The sequence below is a fragment of the Mus caroli genome, chromosome 10, assembly GCF_900094665.2.
Source record: "Mus caroli chromosome 10, CAROLI_EIJ_v1.1, whole genome shotgun sequence".
NCBI lineage: Eukaryota > Metazoa > Chordata > Mammalia > Rodentia > Muridae > Mus > Mus caroli.
The window spans coordinates 69,773,515-69,791,259 of record NC_034579.1 but is presented as its reverse complement, the minus strand read 5'-3'; the positions used below and the strand labels follow the sequence as shown (position 1 = coordinate 69,791,259).

Sequence of the window (17,745 nt, the reverse complement as noted above, 5' to 3'; positions counted from 1 at the left end):
GACGTGTCCAGGTTGTTAGGAAATCACCGTAGGTTTAGCCATGTGCAGCTTGGGCGTTGGCTGCTTCACTGCCCTCTCTCAGCCTCCAGGCAGAAAGCCGGGCTTCCAGGAGGATGCAGAACCCAAAGCACCCTGAATAATCCAGGTGAGTGGGAAAGCATCCAAAGGAGCACACTTACAGGACGGACACACACACACACACACACACACACACACGCTTCATGGTTGCTGTCAAGGGTTAAGAGGCCACAGCAGAGTTTAAGAGGTTTCCTGAGAAGTAAAGAAGTTGATAAAACACAAATAGTCCACCTCTGTGGAAGCTGTTGTGAGTCAGACTGCTGCTGTCCTGGGTTTGAGAGCGAAGCTGCAGAGGGAGCAGGTAAGGGCAGTACTGGGTCTGGGTGATCAAACGGAAACATGGACAGAAAGTCCAGACAAACAGGAGAGCAGGTTCTCAGGAGCTGGGACACAGATGAACTGGAGTTCCTGGCAAAGTTGGGAGTGGCCTGCCGGACACACCAGGTGGTCAGGTGATGGTTGGTAGGGGCTTTGCCAGTGCAGTGCTTGGTAGGTGCCAATCTTTTCCCTTAGTGTGGTGTGTCTGCTATATTCTTGGGCCTAGCTTTCTTGGTAAAACTTTACTATGCCCATGTGCTCCTACAGTCCCTAGGTCACCCCATACATTTATAGGGTGGCAACCTTTCTACTCTGTCATTTTTCTGTCTGTTATGTGGGTTGTACTAGACAGATGTGTGGTTCATATGTCCACCATGAATAGCTATCCTCCATTCTCAAAGTGGGAGTCAAAGCTGCTTATAAAACGGAGTCTCTGAGGGCCAAGCACAGCTTTAAAAAACCCATATTTTACACAATGTAGACCAACTTTTAGCAGGGCACTCAGCCCTATGCCAGCGTCCCCCTTACCCACTGATCGATTGTCTCTATTCCAGATGCGTCACATAACTGGATGCAGACAGTATTGACTGTTTGCATATGACATCTTTTATTTAGCTTGGTTTTAAAGGTTCCTTCATGTTGCAGCATACATTATTCGTTATGAATGGACATTGTTCCTTCATAGACTTTCCCCATTTTATTCATCAGTTTTTAGCTATTGTGTGGCCCCACCTTTAGCTCTTGAATACTGCTGCTGTGTCCATTTATAACCAAGTTTTGGTGTGGACATGTTTTCCTTTGAGTAGATGCATAGGAGTGGAGTTCGGGATCATATGCTAATTCTGTCTGAGATTTTGAGAAAGTGCCAATATGTTTTCCTTAGGGGCTGTTTCATATTTCCAGGAGCAACATAGGAAGTTCTAATTTCTCTTCTGTCTTACCAATCCCATCATCTTTTATAGTCTTTAAACTGTTTTGTTTTTCCCTTCCTTATATTTCTCACACAGGTGGGCCTGAGCACTGTGCCGTTCCTGGCTCCTCCTGTACCCTTTTGTCCTGTTTGCTCTGCAGGGACTGTCGTGTCCCAGGGATGGGAAGTGACCCTCCGTGGTGGTGCTGAATCTCTGAATATGGTAAGACCTGATCCCTGCCTAAGTTGTTGGTGACAGTGTTGTTTGTCACTCTGCTCCTGGGGGCTAGGGGCATTTTTCCTGTGCAGCCTTTCTTCCAGGAAGGCTGTTGGTAAACCTGTGGGTGAGGATGCTTGTCTGGCTATTGCTTGTAAGTCTTTAGTCATACTTGTAGGAAAGACACAAAATTGATGTTTTATTGGAATTGTTACTCTAATACCCAGGTCTTCTATGTTGAGTAGAAACTGGGGCTCCCAGCCTCTGTTCCTTTGAGGTGGACAGTATCCAGGATCTACTTTCCACTCTTGCTGGGTATTGTCCCATCGACAGATTCACATCCTGGTTTTTTTCCCGGATGATTGTTGGTGGTTCTTCCTCCATAGTTTTTCATAGCCTAGAATAAATATTCTGAAGCATGATTGTATTCATCTGAGCACTGTGCTGCTAGTCCTCTTATTCCTTCCTAGATTCGCATTGCAGCCTTGAACGCCAGCTCCACGATTGAGGATGACCATGAGGGAAGCTTCAAAAGTCACAAAATCCAGACAAAGGAGGCTCAGGTATATGCACTCTGAGATCTGCTTCTGAGGAAGTTCCCGCTGCTCAGTTTAAATGAATTCCTTGTGTCCTCAGAGGAGTTGTAAGGGGGATGGTGTGCTGCAGACGGCTGCCTCTCCACCTCAGGTCGGACTTGTTTCCTTCGGGAGATGGTCATGCTGAAGAACTAACTGAATGCTCTTTGTGTTGTTGCCATTTACCTACCACCTGCCCTCCGCCTTTTTGTGTGTGTGTGCGTGCGTGTGCGAGTATGCACACGGGACTCTGCAGTAATGAGGTCTGAGCACTGAGTAGTAGATTTTCTTTGACTGCAGAGGCTGTAGCTTACATTTAGCTTAGCAGTCACTCAGAGCCTCCCTTTGCCTACATTTGGATGTGAAAGGCTTAGGCTCTGTGTTGGTGGGAAGACGTCTCCATGTGAAAGGCTCTGTTCTGTGTGCTGGGAAGAAGTCTCCATGTGAAAGGCTCTGCTCTGTGTGGTGTGACATCTCCTTCTTGGTTGCAGGAAGCAGAAGCCTTTGCCCTATACCACAAGGCCCTGGATCTACAAAAACATGACAGGTTCGAGGAGTCCGCCAAGGCCTACCATGAGCTTCTGGAAGCTCGCCTGCTGCGGGAGGTGAGGCACTGGGCTGCTGGGCTGGGGTTTGTTTTGTTTTTTTGAGACAAAGTCTTAACTTTGAAGTCCAGGCTAGCCTGAGACTCAGGGTTCTCCTAGAGGCTTGGGTTATAGGCATGTAACTCCCTACCCAGTATCTTTCAGTATCCATGTCTCTGTTTTATACATGTGGACATATGTGTGTATGTTTGGTTGGTTATAGTTTTTGTTTTTTTCTTGAGACAGGGCTTCACGTGGTCCATGCTAGTCATGAACTGGGTATGGAGTCAAAGCTAGCCTTGAACTGATTCTTGTTCTACCCTTACCCCTGCATGCTGAGTGCTGGCTCTCATGAAGCTCTGTACACAGACTGGCCTAAAGCTAGCAGAGTTCTGCCTGCATCTGCCTCTTGAATGCTGTGATTAAAAATACATACTGCCATGGCCAGCCACTTCTTTTGTTTTTAAAACACTTGTCCCTGAATAGGGGTTACTGGCTGGGCTGGGTTTTCATGTGCGCATTCAGATATGGCAGCAGTGGTAGAGAAGGGTCCCTTGTCTTTCTTGGTCAGCAGTTTCTGCAGAGCACTTCCTGGTGGTTTGGCCTTTCTTTATGTGAAAGAGCTATTGGGTCTGCCTGGACTATCTGTAACACCCTAGTTTCCCAGGTGAGGTGGGACTGGGCTGTCTCAAGCAGGAAATCAGCATCCTATTGATCGCTTGCTGTGGCTGTAGGGCCGTGGTGTCACTTTTGCCTCTGTCTTCTCTCAGGCAGTGTCATCCGGAGATGAGAAGGAAGGGCTGAAACACCCTGGACTGATACTGAAATATTCTACGTATAAGAACCTGGCCCAGCTGGCAGCCCAGCGAGAGGACCTGGAGACCGCCATGGAATTTTATTTGGAGGTATGGAGTTGGTAGTACTCAAAATTCCTGTGTAGGAAATTGCTGAAGAAGGGACATGAAGTGATCTTGTTGACTAAAGAGACTTTGTAGTGGTGTCGCACCAGGTTCTTATACTCAAGGCCTTGTGGACAGAAAGGCCTGGAAGGCAGGGTTAGGGACTGAGGCAGGCCTCAGTGTAGAGACTGTATGTGAAGTTTTCTACCATCATGCGGCTTATTTTAATGCATTTGAACATCCAGCCAATGAGAGGGGAAAAATGGTAACCCTGTGCATGGTGGTACCTGTCTGTAAGCCAAGCAGTGGAGGGCTGAGGCTGGAGACTCACACAGCAGGTAACAATTTGGTGATGTTTAGGTGTGAAGACCAGAGCCTGACAGCTGTATTTGTTGCACTCTAGTCACAATGGTACTGGTGATATTTCTGTTGGTATCTCTGTGTGTCTCTCTAATGTACCAGATAGTATGTCAAGAGCTCTCCTTGCAATCTTATGCCATCTTGAAAGAAGGGTGAGTTTATCCTCATTTCAGTGATGAAGACTCAGGCTTAGGTTATTCTGCTAATGAATGCTGGACAGTGATGTGGACTAAGATCTTCTCTGATTCTTCTAGAATCCTGTTAGACTCCTGGATTTTCTTTGAATTCTATTCCTTTTACTTCTTTTGATGTATTTTAAAGATTTATTATGTTTTTCATTGTGTGTATGTGTGAGTATGTGAGTGTGGGTACTTGCCAATGCCTTTGGCTTCAGAGCCTCCCAGAGCTGGAGTTACAGGTGGTTGTGACCTGGCTGATACAGGTGCTCCAAACTCCATCCTCTGCAAGAGCAGCAAGTGCTCCTAACCTCTGAGCTGTCTTTTCAGCAGCTCCTTCCACCCCTCCCAGGTATGCATGTGTGCTCAGTAGTTAGTGTTGGGTGCCAGCCTCAGGAGCACATCCATCTATTCTATTACAGGGCCTCTTACTGGCCTTGAGCTCAGCCATTTGGAACTAGTCTAGTTGGCCAGGAGGTCTCAGAGATCCACTTGTCCCTGCTGTCCCAGCCCTGGGAACAGGCATACTCAGCATTCTTATGTGGATTTTGAGGATCAAACTTGAGTTATTGCATTTGTTAGGCAAGCACTTTACCAATGGAGCTTTCCCCCAGAGTCCTCTTTGGCTTCTTTACTTATTAAATATGTAAGGAACACGCAGATATTTCCATTAGTACAGTATGTTGAAAAAAATGTTCTAAGTTAAATAAATTAGCTCATGTAACATTTTTAAAATAGTAAGTTTTGTGAGGCAGTTGTCATGTATTCCAGGGCTGTGAAGGGAGGGTGACCGTGAACTCTAATCCTCCTCCTCTTCCCAATTGACATGGGATTACAGACATGGGTCATCAAGCCAGGCTTATTCTGTAACTTGTATTTCTTGAGAAGGATTTCATTATGTAGCCTCTGCTGTCCTGAAACTGACTTTGTAGCCCAGGTTGACCTTGAACTTAACTGTCCTCCTGCCTCGGCCTCCAGGGTGTTGGGATTACAGGTGTGAGTCATCATGCTGTTTCATGTGACTTTTTAATGTGTCATTGCTCTGCGTCTTAGAAACATGTGACTGCAGGAAAGTGAGGCAGCTTTATTAGTTATAACTAAGGACACTGCCTTGCTACTTTCCTGGGTATTTTAAGCAGCTGGACCAATGCTGTGTCCCTTTTATCCCCACCTTGTGTGTTTGAAAAATCTAATCAAGTGCATACCTGTACCTCTGCTTACACTGCTGCTAGGCAGTGATGCTGGATTCCACAGACGTCAACCTTTGGTACAAAATTGGACACGTGGCCCTGAGGCTCATCCGGCTTCCCCTGGCTCGCCATGCTTTCGAGGAAGGGCTTCGGTGTAATCCTGACCACTGGCCCTGCCTGGACAATCTCATCACTGTTTTGTACACCCTCAGTGATTACACAAGTAAGTGGGACGGATGAGAGAGGCTGGCTTGGGTGTGTTAGTAGACATTCTGTCAATCTTAGCTACCTGATTTGCTCTTTCCCAGTCTCCATTTAGCAGGCACGTGTAAGTATAGTAGTGCCACACAGTAAGAGATGTGGTGCTCGCCAGAGGATTCCTCCCTCCCGTGTCCTTTGTGCGTTGTCCTTTTGGGCTGTTGTCCTTCTGGATTTTTTTGAGAAAACGTCTCCTGCCCTCCAGGCTGGTCTTGAACTCAAAATGCCTGTCACATTGAGTGACTTATGGGACACATTTATTTCTTACAGCTTTGGAAGCTAAGGTTAAGTCTAAGCCTTAAGATCAGGGTGCTGGTAGGTTGGTGCCTGGTCTTGGCCTTTGGGTTGTCTCCTCCTTGCTGTGTCTTTACTTGGTGGGGATGGATGGGGTTGGAAACACACTTCACATGTATGTGATACTAGAGGTGCAGTTAGTTCATCCTGAAGCAAAATTCTTCTCTACCCATGGGCTTGTTAAGCCACAGAGTTTATGTGCTCTAAAATATAAAGGTAGACATCTGTGGGATAAATATTTCCTTGTCTATTCCAGAAGTGAGACATAGAAAAGGGAGTGAAAACTTCCAGATAAATCCAGAATTTAAGAAGGCAAATCTCATGCTGGGCGGTGGTGGCACACTCCTTTAATCCCAGTACTTGGGAGGCAGAGGCAGGCGGATTTCTGAGTTCGAGGCCAACTTGGTCTATAGAGTGAGTTCCAGGACAGCCAGAGCTACACAGAGAAACCCTGTCTGGGGGGTGGGGGTGGGGGAACAAAAAGGCAAATCTCATTGTCTGTAGGTTCAGGGGTAATTTGATGCTCTGTCCTCTAGGCTCATTCACTGGGTGACAGTGTCACTGTCATAGCTGAGATGTCCAGATATTTTCAAGGCTCTTACCAGTTAATAGGTAACTGCTGTGAGTGCTTTAGGTATTTTTTTGTAGCACTTATTAAATCTCAAATCTTGGGGCCAAGGCTGTACAGGAAGGTCATACAGTCTGTTTGCTCCTGGCACTGGTTGTCCTCAGCTGTAGGCCATCTGTTCTGGTCTGTTCTAGATTTTATAGTCGCAGCAGTCTTTACTAGCTCTCTCACCATTACTATTGTGCATTCTTTGATTCCATTTCCTAGTGTTGACTAGCAAGGCTAGAGTTCTGAAAGCTGTCTTATCTCCTAAACCGTTTTTTTTTTTTTTTTTTTTTTTTTTTTTTTTGTTTTTTTCTTGTTAGCATGTCTTTACTTCATCTGCAAAGCCCTTGAGAAAGACTGCCGGTACAGCAAAGGCCTGGTCCTCAAGGAGAAGATCTTTGAAGAGCAGCCTTGTCTCCGAAAGGACTCCCTCCGAATGTTTCTCAAGTGGTAAGGCCTACATCACATCACTATGTGTGGTCAGTAAGCATCAGGAGCAACTGTCATCCCCTTCTGTCCTGATCTGTGTGTGATTGGAGTCCCTGAATGCCAGGGCTTCATTGCCAGCCAGAAAACCCTTCTTGTTGGTCAGGTGTTCCCTGGCCCGGGTGCTCACCTGCTGGGGATTAGTGGCTACTCCTCTCAGCTGCGTTCTCTGTAAACCTAACCCTGTGTTCACTAATGTCTTTGATGAACTAATGTTTCGGTGAGATCGTTAAGTCTCAAGAGTGGCTGTATGAAGTGGTCCTGCTGGAGCCACTGGGCTGCCTGGGTACTGAGAGTGCGGGTGTTGTCCTGTCTGAGGCCGCCTTAGACCTTGAGAACCCCCCCCCCCCCCCCCCCCCCCGTCTTTCTGTATGATTTTGGTGAACATAATTGGTTTAATGGCTTTGTTGGAACTGGCAATCTTTTGTTTCCTGTGGCTTTCCAGACACAAAGGTGACAACTATTAATACATAGGAAAATTCTTTGCCCTGTTGTAAACTGTGGAAGAAACAAGGGGCTTCTGTGATTTCCAGTGTATGTAGGTGTACAATGCTGATGACCATCCATCTGTGGTCAGAGTCAAGTTGTAGTTTATGTTCAGGACATAACAGATTACTGATTAAAGGGTACCACTGTCTATAAAAGCTGAGCATCGGCTCTGACTTTAACACTGTACTTTCCCATCTTATACACTTTTAGTGACATGTCAATTCACGATGTGTCAGTGAGTGCAGCGGAGACGCAGGCCATTGTAGATGAGGCTCTGGGGCTGCGGAAGAAGAGGCAAGCGTTGATCGTGCGGGAAAAGGAACCAGACCTGAAACTAGTGCAGCCCATCCCTTTCTTCACGTAAGTGTCGGTCGGGTTTCTCTGAAATGTGAGGTTGGCTGGTAAGATACTCCCAGCACAGGAGGGAGAAGCCCCAGGCCAGACCTGGGTCTGCTGGGAGGGGAAGGGAGGCACAGTGGCTAGAGAGCTGGAGTCAGTATCTGCTTGTAGGCTCCTAAAGAGCAGCTTAGCTCTTTTAAGCAGGCCCAGTGCGTAAGCTGCTCACCCGGTCACTGGGAACGCTCCTGTGCTCCTCAGTCTTCTCTGTTGAGAAGGGAGGAACATTAGCATTGGGCAGACTCCAGCCAGCTGGGGACCTGGAACCCTGGAGTGTGTCACAGTGTGAACTTGCCTGACAGTCCAGTCCGGGCTCGTATCAGAACCGATGACATGTTCCTCTGTAAGATGGGTTTCAGTATAGCCTCTGTGAGCTTGGTAATGTATAAGAGGCCCTCTCCTTCCTGGAAGGGAGGGCTGGTATTGGTGCTACACTGGAGTTGGGGTCGTAAGCTTTGACATTTAATTTTTGTTTTAAAAATTCTGGCATTATGGAAAATCCCAGAACTAGGGAGGCTGGAGCAGGCGGGTTTCTGGTTTTTCAGACCAGATTGTACTGCAGAGTGAGTTTGAGACTGACTGAGCTGCCACAGTGAGACTCTCAAGCATATATACTGTACATACAAGTTCTGCCGTTACATTTGAGTTTTTAAGTTTAGCATGTCGGGCTGGTGAGATGGCTCAGTGGGTAAGAGCACCCGACTGCTCTTCCGAAGGTCCAGAGTTCAAATCCCAGCAACCACATGGTGGCTCACAACCATCNGTAATGAGATCTGGCGCCCTCTTCTGGAGGGGCTGAAGACAGCTACAGTGTACTTACATGTAATAAATAAATAAATCTAAAAAAAAAAAAAAAAAAAAAGTTTAGCATGTCCTGCCATCATCATAGCAGGTCTGATGCTGGGGACAGCATCTCTGCTTTGTAAGGGATGATGTAATGAAATAGAATATCAGGGGTCTCTGCTGAGGTGAGGAGCAGGAAGATGTTTGTTCTCTGTACCTGCTCTGGCTTGGGCTTCTCCATTTTAGCACATATTGGATTCAGTATTTTGTTGGTTATAATGATGTCGTCACAGCCGTGTGAACGATTCTGCCAAGTCTACCCAGGTGCTGACCGTGTGTGGGGGCCCTTCCTTTCCCTGCAGGTGGAAGTGCCTTGGGGAGAGCTTGCTTGCCATGTACAGTCACCTCACCACCTGTGAGCCCCCGAGGCCCAGCCTTGGGAAGAGGATTGACCTGTCTGACTACCAGGATCCCAGCCAGCTGCTAGCATCCTCTGTAGTGGTTACACCTGTCAGTGTGGTCCAGCCAAGTCCTATTTGCACTAATCCAACTGTTGCCGTGGCTGAGCCTGTGCTCTCCTACACCTCTGTGACCACAGCCAGCTTCCCACTGCACAGTCCCAGCCTGCTGGACACAGGCACTCCTATGGGTGAGCAGACTTTGTGGCCTCACATTCATGAGAGCAGCCCGTATGGTAAGCCCAGCAGGAGCAAGAGCAGGAGGCCTTGACATCTCTGGAGAAATACATCCTGCTGGAGCTCTAGCCTCCAGGTGGCTCAGTTGGTAAAAACACTTGCTTTAATAGCATAAGGACCAGAGTTCAAATCCCCAGCACCTATATAAAAAGCTGAGTGCAATGACAGAGGCCTAGAGTCTTGGTGCTGGGGAGGTGGAGAGAGGGGGATCCTGGGAACTCACTGGTCCAGTGAAAAACTGTCTCAAGAAATGAGGTGGCAAGTGGCCTGAGTGGAAATCAGAGCTCCATAGAAAACTGTAGCCTGGCCCCAGGGCATAGACCTGCCTCTTCCCCTAGCCAGTCATGGTGGCACAAACTGTTAATCCAGCACTAGGGAATCAGAGGCAGTCAGATCTCGGTGAGTTCTAAGCCAGCCTGGTCTATAGAGCGAGTTCCAGTATAGCTAAGGTTACACACAGAGAAACCCTGTCTCAAAAGAAAAAAAATGCCTCTTCCCCTCATTATTTCTTTGCTGTTGGTCCTCCTGTCTTGCTAGGTATATGCATTTCTAGGTCTTGGACCTTAGAAAACATTAAAGTCATTGCCATGTGTGGTAGTGCATTTTAATTACTAATGGAATTGTAAAAAGTTTGTACCGTAAGTTCCCATGCAGTGTTCTGATTTTTCTGCCACTGGCAGTTAGAGAGTGACTGTAGCTTGGTCGGTTGGTTTTCTCAGTTGCATGACTGAGGCTAAGCTCCCTTTGTTCTCTATATAATTCATGGGTCTCTTGCTCTAATCCTATCACTGGGTATTTGGTGGGTAGTGCCACTTACTCTGCCCACCCCAGGAGTATGGACTGCAGGGCCCAGACGCTCTGAGTGTCCTGAGCTCTGACCTGAGGTCTTTTCAGCTCCAGAAGGGTAGGACCATTAAGGGACTCAGGACTGCATGTTGTTGAGAAGAAAGATGTGGGTGGTGGGTTGTAAAAGAGGGGTCCAGTGGGCCCTTTCCTGCCATTGTGCGATGGTTTAATGGTCATTCTTTGTGAAGGTGATGTTTCTGGAGGAGATAAGTCTAAGAAAGGGGTAAAGCGTAAGAAGACTGTAGAGGAAAGTGGAGAGACAGCAAAGCGGAGGTCTGCCCGGGTCCGAAACACCAAGTGCAAAAAAGAAGAGAAAGTGGATTTCCAGGGCCTTCTAGTAAAGTTCCTGCCGTCCAGGTACTGGACACTTTGTGGTTTCTCTGATGTAACCTGCAAACTGCTCTTCTTTCTCTCAGCAGCGCTTTTCAGACTATTCTCACCCTCCCCTCCGGTGCCTCCCTTGTTCCCTTGATGCTTGCTTGAATACAGAGTGTGGGTGTCACTGAACTGCCTGCTTGGATTTTTCTCACCTCCTGAATACAGGAGCTGACTGGTTTATTCATTGGGGACTGGCTGCTTCCTGATTCTCACAGGATGAATGAGTCAGGAACGTGTAGTCACGATACTCACTTTTTCTTGGGGTACTTCAGGGCTGCTGCAAATGCTTATGGAAACCCCTGGAAGGAAGCCACCTGTCTTTAAGTGTATGTGTACCTGCCTGGCTTTATATTGCTATTAGTTCCATTGCATTCTGAGAAGATGGATGTGCTTCTTCATTGTATTGGTTCTTCATGTTCCTCAAAGAATTCCAGGAGAGAAGGTGCCAGCTCTCTGAAACAGGAGGACCTGGGCCCCTGCTTCTGTCCTGGGTTTTTACTGCTCCTGCTCTGGCCCTGCTGTTCTTCACGAGCCCCAGGGGCTCTCTCTCTCTCTCCTGAGCCTTTTTAGGATTTATTGTGCCAGTGGGCATGCTTCTTGGTGCCCCACTTTTCCTTTCCCGGGAGGGTGCGCTCTGGTCCAGCATTCTCCTCCATAGCATCTGGGGGCATACTTTTGGCTTGCCAGGACTTTCTCATCTCCTGTGTCTTCATCTTTCTCCCTCCACTGTTACTTGAGTAGGGTTTCATCAGTACTCCGTCCAGATATCTCAAGTCTTTGGTTGTCATTTTGACCAGTGACAGTTTATATCAGTATTGATTCTGACAGTGCAAGAGGAATCTAGAGGCTTTAGCAGACTTATGCATCCATTTTATATCAATACACTTAACTGCTCTTTGTTCCCTTCCTACCATCTCTCCTATGAGGGTGCAATTCTTAGAACTAGGGCTGTGTTTAGTGCACAGCTAAGGCAGGGCCAAGGCAGAGATGTGGCGCCATCTGCTGGTTTTTCCTGAGATGCATTACAGGAAACAGCTGCTCTTTGGAAGAGTGGAGTGTCTTGGAGTGGGTGACTCTGTCTTCCTTTTCACCCCACTGTCATACCCTGGCTCTTGTTTCTTGCCTTGTATATGTGGAGCTGTGTCTACTGTATTTGGATCAGTTTCTGTGAGGTTCGAGTATTCATTACTTTGGGTGTTCCTATAACAGTATAGCAGCTTGCTTGCTGGAGTGTACATGCAGTAAATGTGGGGTTTATAGGTGCCCTGAGTGTTCTGCTGTAGAGGTGCTACAAGGGTGGCCAAAACATGGTCCTTAGAAGAGTCTGTAGGGTGGTGCTGCAATGTGAGGAGCTCAGATGGGTGTGCCATGTCCCCACGCTGGCACCCGAGGCCCCTCAGCACCTCTGTGTTCGCCTTTGTACCTGGTCTTGAGCTTTTGCTTCTGCTTAGCCCTTCTCTGTTGTCAGCCCCGAGAGTATTCCCACTGATTCTGCTCTCCAACGCAGAGTCCCCGTGGCTCTGAATCAACTGCTTGGTGCTGGTCCTGATGTGGGCTGTTTGTGTTTTCCCTGCTCATGGTCCACCTCTCCACCCTGTATTTATGGTTGTGTGTCTGGCGCATGGCTTTGCTCAGCAGCCATCTGTTGGTGGTATAAATGAACAAGTGTGGGAACGATCAGTCACGGAAATCTGGAGAGACGCAGCGGCTCCTGGGGCCAGGGTGTGGATGTTCTCAACATCTGTTTCAGTCAATGCTATCTTGGCTTGATTTAGTTGCTCTACTAGGAGGCGTTGGGATGCTCCGTCACAGGGAGCGGGATGGCTGTCGTGATTTTAGCATGTTTCATGTAGGTTAAGAAAACTGGACCCTGAGGAGGAAGATGATCCATTTAATAACTATGAAGTTCAGGCAGAAGCCAAACTGGAGAGCTTCTCCAATGTGGGACCTCATCGCCTGTCCTTCGACTCAGCCACATTCATGGAATCTGGTAGGAGTGGGCAGTATGCTCTGTCACTGCTGGGCAGTCTTCCTTCCATCAGCCTGGGACCTGCCTGGCTTCTGCTCTGCAGAGTGGTTCTAGGGTTTCATAAGAGTTGGAGAAAGGGCTGGAGAGATGGCTCAGTGGTTAAGAGCTCTGACTGCTCTTCCAGAGGTCCTGAGTTCAATTCCCAGCAACCATATGATGGCTCACAACCATCTGTAATGGGATCTGATGCCCTCTTCTGGTGTGTCTGAAGACAGTTACAGTGTACTTACATACATAAAATAAATAAATAAATCTTTTTTAAAAATTGGTGAAGGAGCTGCCTGTGGTCAGCTGAGGGATCCAGGTGCATACTTGCTGTGCTCCTGAGGCTGTAAACTTAACACTGGATTGAGAGGCTTGCCTTTGAAAGTTTAATGTGTGTTATCACATCTATTCTGTGTGTACCATGTCTCACACACTGTTTTGTGTGTATGATCTCATTCACTGCACATGCAGCACTGGCCAGCCCTTTTGGTGTTCATCTTAGACATGTGAACTTTGAGAGGCTTGTTTACCACTGACAAGGGTTGGAGCCAGCATTGAATCCTGGTAGCCTGGCATCAATACTTCAGTGTGACCTTAACTTCATGTAGATTGAGTGGGGGAAGCAGAACACAAGCTGTCCTCTTCCAAAGAGAAGAGAAACTGAACCCAGGAGGGCCTGTTCATTTTGGTGAGGTTGTTTTCCTTGTGTGGACAGAGAAGCAGGATGTGCATGCGTTCCTGATGGAGAACCTGACCAACGGGGGCCTCCTGGAGCTTATGATGCGTTATCTGAAGAGCATGGGCCACAAGTTCCTGCTCAAGTGGCCCCCAGGGCTGGCGGATGTCGTCCTTAGCGTCTACCACAGCTGGAGGAGGCATAGCACCAGCCTGCCCAACCCATTGCTGAGGGACTGCAGCAACAAGCACATCAAGGTGAGCGCCTCTTAAGGCTAGTGTCTGGGTCAGGGAGCCAGTGACTGGGAGCTTCCACAGGTTCAGGGCTGATCCAAGTCTAGAACTTGGGCCATTGTGTAGTTTGAGGCAGGAATCTCATGGTCTGTCTTATGCCCGGAAGAGCCCTAATGACTGAATGGAGTACTTTGTTGCCAGCCATTTCTATTAGTGGCAGTGCAATGAAGTTAAGATTCTTGAACCCAGCTGCCAAGACATCTGGACCTGAGGAAGAAGCCATGGGGAGGGCTTCTAGTGTTGTTTACTGAGATGGAAGGGGTGCCAGGGAAAAGAAAAGGAACCTTTGGCTATATTTGAAAAGCTAGGATCTATTACTAATTTAAAAAGAGGTTTTTGTGTCCATGCATGGTTTTGGGGGACTTGTCCATGCTGGATAAACACTCTACCACTGAACTGTATCTCTCCAGCCCTATGCATATATTTATCAGCTGGGAAAATAGTAGTATAAAAGCTAAGTTGGGCGTTTAGGGGAGTAATGGGGCCTCCAGCAGTAGGGAACTGAGCCTTACTCAGCCCTGTCTGCTGCATTCTCTATCCAGGCTCCTGCTGTAGTATTTTCTAGAGCTCAAGGAGACATAGGCTGTCAGATCCACTTCTCTTCTTGAAGGTAGAATGCCAGATGCTGAGGTAGGAAAACAAGAGCCATCAGTGTCTGTTTTCATTATTTTTTTGTTGCTGTAATAAGACACCATAACCAAGGCAAGCTAATAGGAAGGAGGGTTTCTTTGGGGCTTGCAGTTCCAGAGGGCTAGGAGGACATCATCATCAGGGAGTGCGGCAGCAGGCAGGCAGGCAGGGAAGGTACTAAGCAGCAACTGAGAACTTACATCTTCACAAATAGCCAGTAACTCATGCCTGCCCCCGTGGCACACCTTCTCCCATAAGGCCATACATTCTGATTCTTCACACACTGTTTAACTAGTTGGGTATGAGTATTCAAACTTATGAGCCTATGGGGTCATTCTCATTCAAACCACCACAGGGCCCATTCCAGGTAAGATCTCTGGCTGAGAGTCAGGCTGGAGTTGACATGCCTGTAGAGCCATTGCTTCCTTGCTGAGCAAACCTCACTGGAATACCTCCAAGTAGTTTTTCCCCACTGGCCTTGTTCCCTCTAGGAACAGTGTGAACCAGTAGAGCCAGCTTTTGGACTCCAGAGGTGGGGCTGACCTTTTCCTAGCTGCCTGTTGGCAGTGCCCTTTCCCTGAGTCTTAGCTTCCGTAGTGCTCTGGGGATGACACATCACACTGCTGGTACTTGTGAGTGTTTAAAGGTGGACAGCCTGTGTCTGGTCTGCTGCAGAAGTAAGGCAACAGGTTGCTTCCTCCCTAGGTAGAGCCATCCCTTGTTTTATCTAAATATCTCGGCAAGTAGCCGTTGATTGTTGTTTAGTAACAGGTGGAAGGAAGAATTGTGTTTTCATCAAAAGTAAATCTAGGCACTACAAAAGATGGCTCAGTGGGTAAAAGAGCTTGCTGTACAGCCCCTGACAAGTTGAGCATGATCCTGGAACCCATGTAAAGGTTCTCTGATCCTCCACACTCCTGCCACCACACCGTACTCACAGTACACACGTATGCACATGCGCAGTCTAACCCAAGTGGAGAGCAAAGCACTGACTGTTCAGTTCCCAGCACCCACATGGAGGTGCAGCCATCTGTGCTGGGATCCGCCACCCTCTCCTGGGGTGTCTGAGGGTGGCCATAGTGTATGCATATACATAAAATAAAGAATTCTTTAAAAAAAAAGAGGAAAAATAAATAAATACATTTTAAACAGGTTTGTAAGCAGTAAATATTCGTGCTGGTGATGTAGCTCAGTTAGTAGAATGTTTGCAAGGCATGCACAAAGCTCTGGGATGGATCCCTCAGCCCTAGAACAAACATGGTGGACCACGCCTGTAACCCCAGGACTCAGGAGATGAAAACAAGAGATACAGAAATTCAAGGTCAACCACTGGTTGCAGAGTCATTCTAAGGCCAAGCTTGGGATACATGAGACTCTGTCCTAAAAAAAAAGTTAAATTTAGACGGCCACTTCATTATTTGGCAAATCTTTGTGAGTTTATCACTCCCTGTGCTTCTCGTCCCACAGGACATGATGCTGATGTCTCTCTCCTGCATGGAGCTCCAACTGGACCAGTGGTTACTGACCAAAGGCAGAAGCTCTGCAGGTAAGAGGCATCTGCTCCTTAGTGTGGAGATTTTCTGGACCCCAAAAGGCTGAGGGAAGGAAGCTAAAGTGGGGTGTTGGTTCATGCAGTGTGGGTGTCTTCTCTGAGATGGCTTTTAAGTATCTCTGGTAAATCCCCAATACTTGGGAGGCGGCTGCAGAGGCAGGTGTGACACGCACTGCTATTGCTGTTATTTGGGACTTGAGAAGCTAGAGTGCTGGCTTTGGAGTGTCTACTCAGGGCTATGTCTCAGCAGTTCTCTCAGATCCGTCTAGTGGCTTCCACCTGGCAGAGTGCACATGAGCTCAGAGTCCAGTCAGGGAGGTTAGTGGCCCCCTTCCTCGAAGCTCCCGGGTCTGTGCACCTGTACCATCTGAGCTCCCCTCTGGCCTGCTGCTCACAGGACGACTCAGTGCCTCTCATGGGAGGGCAGGAGGGTGTTGGGATGGTGTACATGAGAGGCTCACAGTGCTCTGATGGTTTTCAGTGTCTCCCCGGAACTGCCCTGCTGGTGTGGTGACAGGCAGGTTTGGGCCTGACTTCCCAGGCACCCACTGTCTGGGTGACCTCCTGCAGCTGTCATTTGCATCATCTCAGCGGGACCTGTTTGAGGACGGCTGGCTGGAGTTTGTTGTCCGTGTTTACTGGCTGAAGGCACGTTTCTTGGCACTACAGGTTAGATCCATGCTATTACAGGGAGGGAGGGCAAAGAATTGGCCATATTGAGGAAATGTACATCCATAGCCCTACTGGGCTTGGTCTGAGGACATGGGGTATGGTGGGGAACTGCGAGCATCTCAGCAGCCCAAACATGACTGCCATTCTGGAAAGTACCTCAGTGCCCACCACAGAACTGTGGGAGGGATTCTGTGTTCCTTAGCAACCCCTACTCAAGATTGCCTCAATTGACCCTTTCCGTTTTCCTGAGAAACTCAGGCAAGTGTCAGGGATGGAACAGAGCTCTCCAAAAGGAACAACTCATCTGTTTTTGAGGGTTTGAGGAAGCTTCTCCTTAGAGCCTAGCTGGGAAGGCCGGAGTGACTTGGCAGTTCCCCAGTACCAGTCAGTGTTATCAATTGGTGTCAAAGCCTGTGTCAAAGACAGCCAGATCTCAGCAACTGCAGCAGCTTGGTCTGAGGGAAGCAACACACTTAGTGTGGAGGAGGATATCAGTTCTACACTTAGGACAGACCTTGATTCTAACTCCAGGTCTGCATGACATCTGGCTGTGCTAAGCTAGCATTGATGTCTTCACCTGTGACACGCGTTAGTGATCCTGCATTTCACAGAATTGAGGCATGGGTCGCTCATTCACTTACTCAGTCAACAAATATTTGGCTAGCCCCACTTTTCTGGAAAGCCTTTTTTGGGGTAGAGTAAGAGGATAGCAATACTGAGTTATAAAATTTAGCTTTGTGGCATATGTCTGTAATCCTAGCACTTAGAGGGATGGAGTTTAAGGCCAATCTGCATTAGTTAGTATCAGATCAGCTTGGATTATGGGACCCTGTCTTTAAGCAAATAAGGAAAAACAACTTAAGGGTGTCTGCATCTAGACCAGGAATGTGTGGGACCTGAAATAACACAATTAGTTCTCTACTTTTTGCCCCCATTTCTTGGTTTTTTTCTTCTGAGCAGGGAGACATGGAACAAGCCTTGGAGAACTATGATATCTGCACAGAAATACTGCAGAGCTCCAGTGCTATCCAAGCCCAGGCAGGGGCTGAGCAAGGGGACATAGTCATCCGCCTGCCCAACCTTCACAATGACTCGGTTGTCTCTCTGGAGGAAGTGAGTGGAAGCTTTTAATGGTATTTTCTTGGTGGAAGCCTTATTCTGAGTTGATCTGTCAGATCCACCAGACCTGATCTGCTCCTGTGGAATAAGAGTTGCCCACGTGCTGAGCAGGAGGTCCTGGAAGGGGAGTGAAGCAGGACAAGGAGCTTGTCCACCATCAAGTGTGGAAGCTTTGAGCAAGCCTGGAGTAGAAGTAGCTGTTCCCCTCTCTTTCGAGCAGTGGCAGCCCTAGCAGAGATGGAGG

At 47.9% G+C, this 17,745-nt stretch overlaps 1 protein-coding gene across 3 annotated transcripts in view; it reads left to right on the top strand.

Annotated features, from left to right (window-relative positions):
• Nucleotides 1–17,745, top strand: part of Cabin1 (calcineurin binding protein 1) — a 116,204-nt gene that overhangs the window by 7,703 nt on the left and 90,756 nt on the right. For 2 of the 3 annotated variants that reach the window (XM_021173767.1, XM_021173768.2), the window contains exons 2-15: nucleotides 1,404–1,529; nucleotides 1,994–2,086; nucleotides 2,590–2,703; nucleotides 3,453–3,587; nucleotides 5,350–5,530; nucleotides 6,793–6,922; nucleotides 7,658–7,807; nucleotides 8,989–9,275; nucleotides 10,356–10,524; nucleotides 12,399–12,535; nucleotides 13,275–13,492; nucleotides 15,626–15,704; nucleotides 16,192–16,379; nucleotides 17,343–17,495. In XM_021173767.1, the coding sequence (XP_021029426.1) occupies nucleotides 1,527–1,529; nucleotides 1,994–2,086; nucleotides 2,590–2,703; nucleotides 3,453–3,587; nucleotides 5,350–5,530; nucleotides 6,793–6,922; nucleotides 7,658–7,807; nucleotides 8,989–9,275; nucleotides 10,356–10,524; nucleotides 12,399–12,535; nucleotides 13,275–13,492; nucleotides 15,626–15,704; nucleotides 16,192–16,379; nucleotides 17,343–17,495 (2,037 nt within the window). In that variant the 5' untranslated portion in view covers nucleotides 1,404–1,526. The remainder of the gene's footprint in view (nucleotides 1–1,403; nucleotides 1,530–1,993; nucleotides 2,087–2,589; nucleotides 2,704–3,452; nucleotides 3,588–5,349; nucleotides 5,531–6,792; nucleotides 6,923–7,657; nucleotides 7,808–8,988; nucleotides 9,276–10,355; nucleotides 10,525–12,398; nucleotides 12,536–13,274; nucleotides 13,493–15,625; nucleotides 15,705–16,191; nucleotides 16,380–17,342; nucleotides 17,496–17,745) is intronic. The other variant, XM_029482190.1, reaches the window with a different exon arrangement.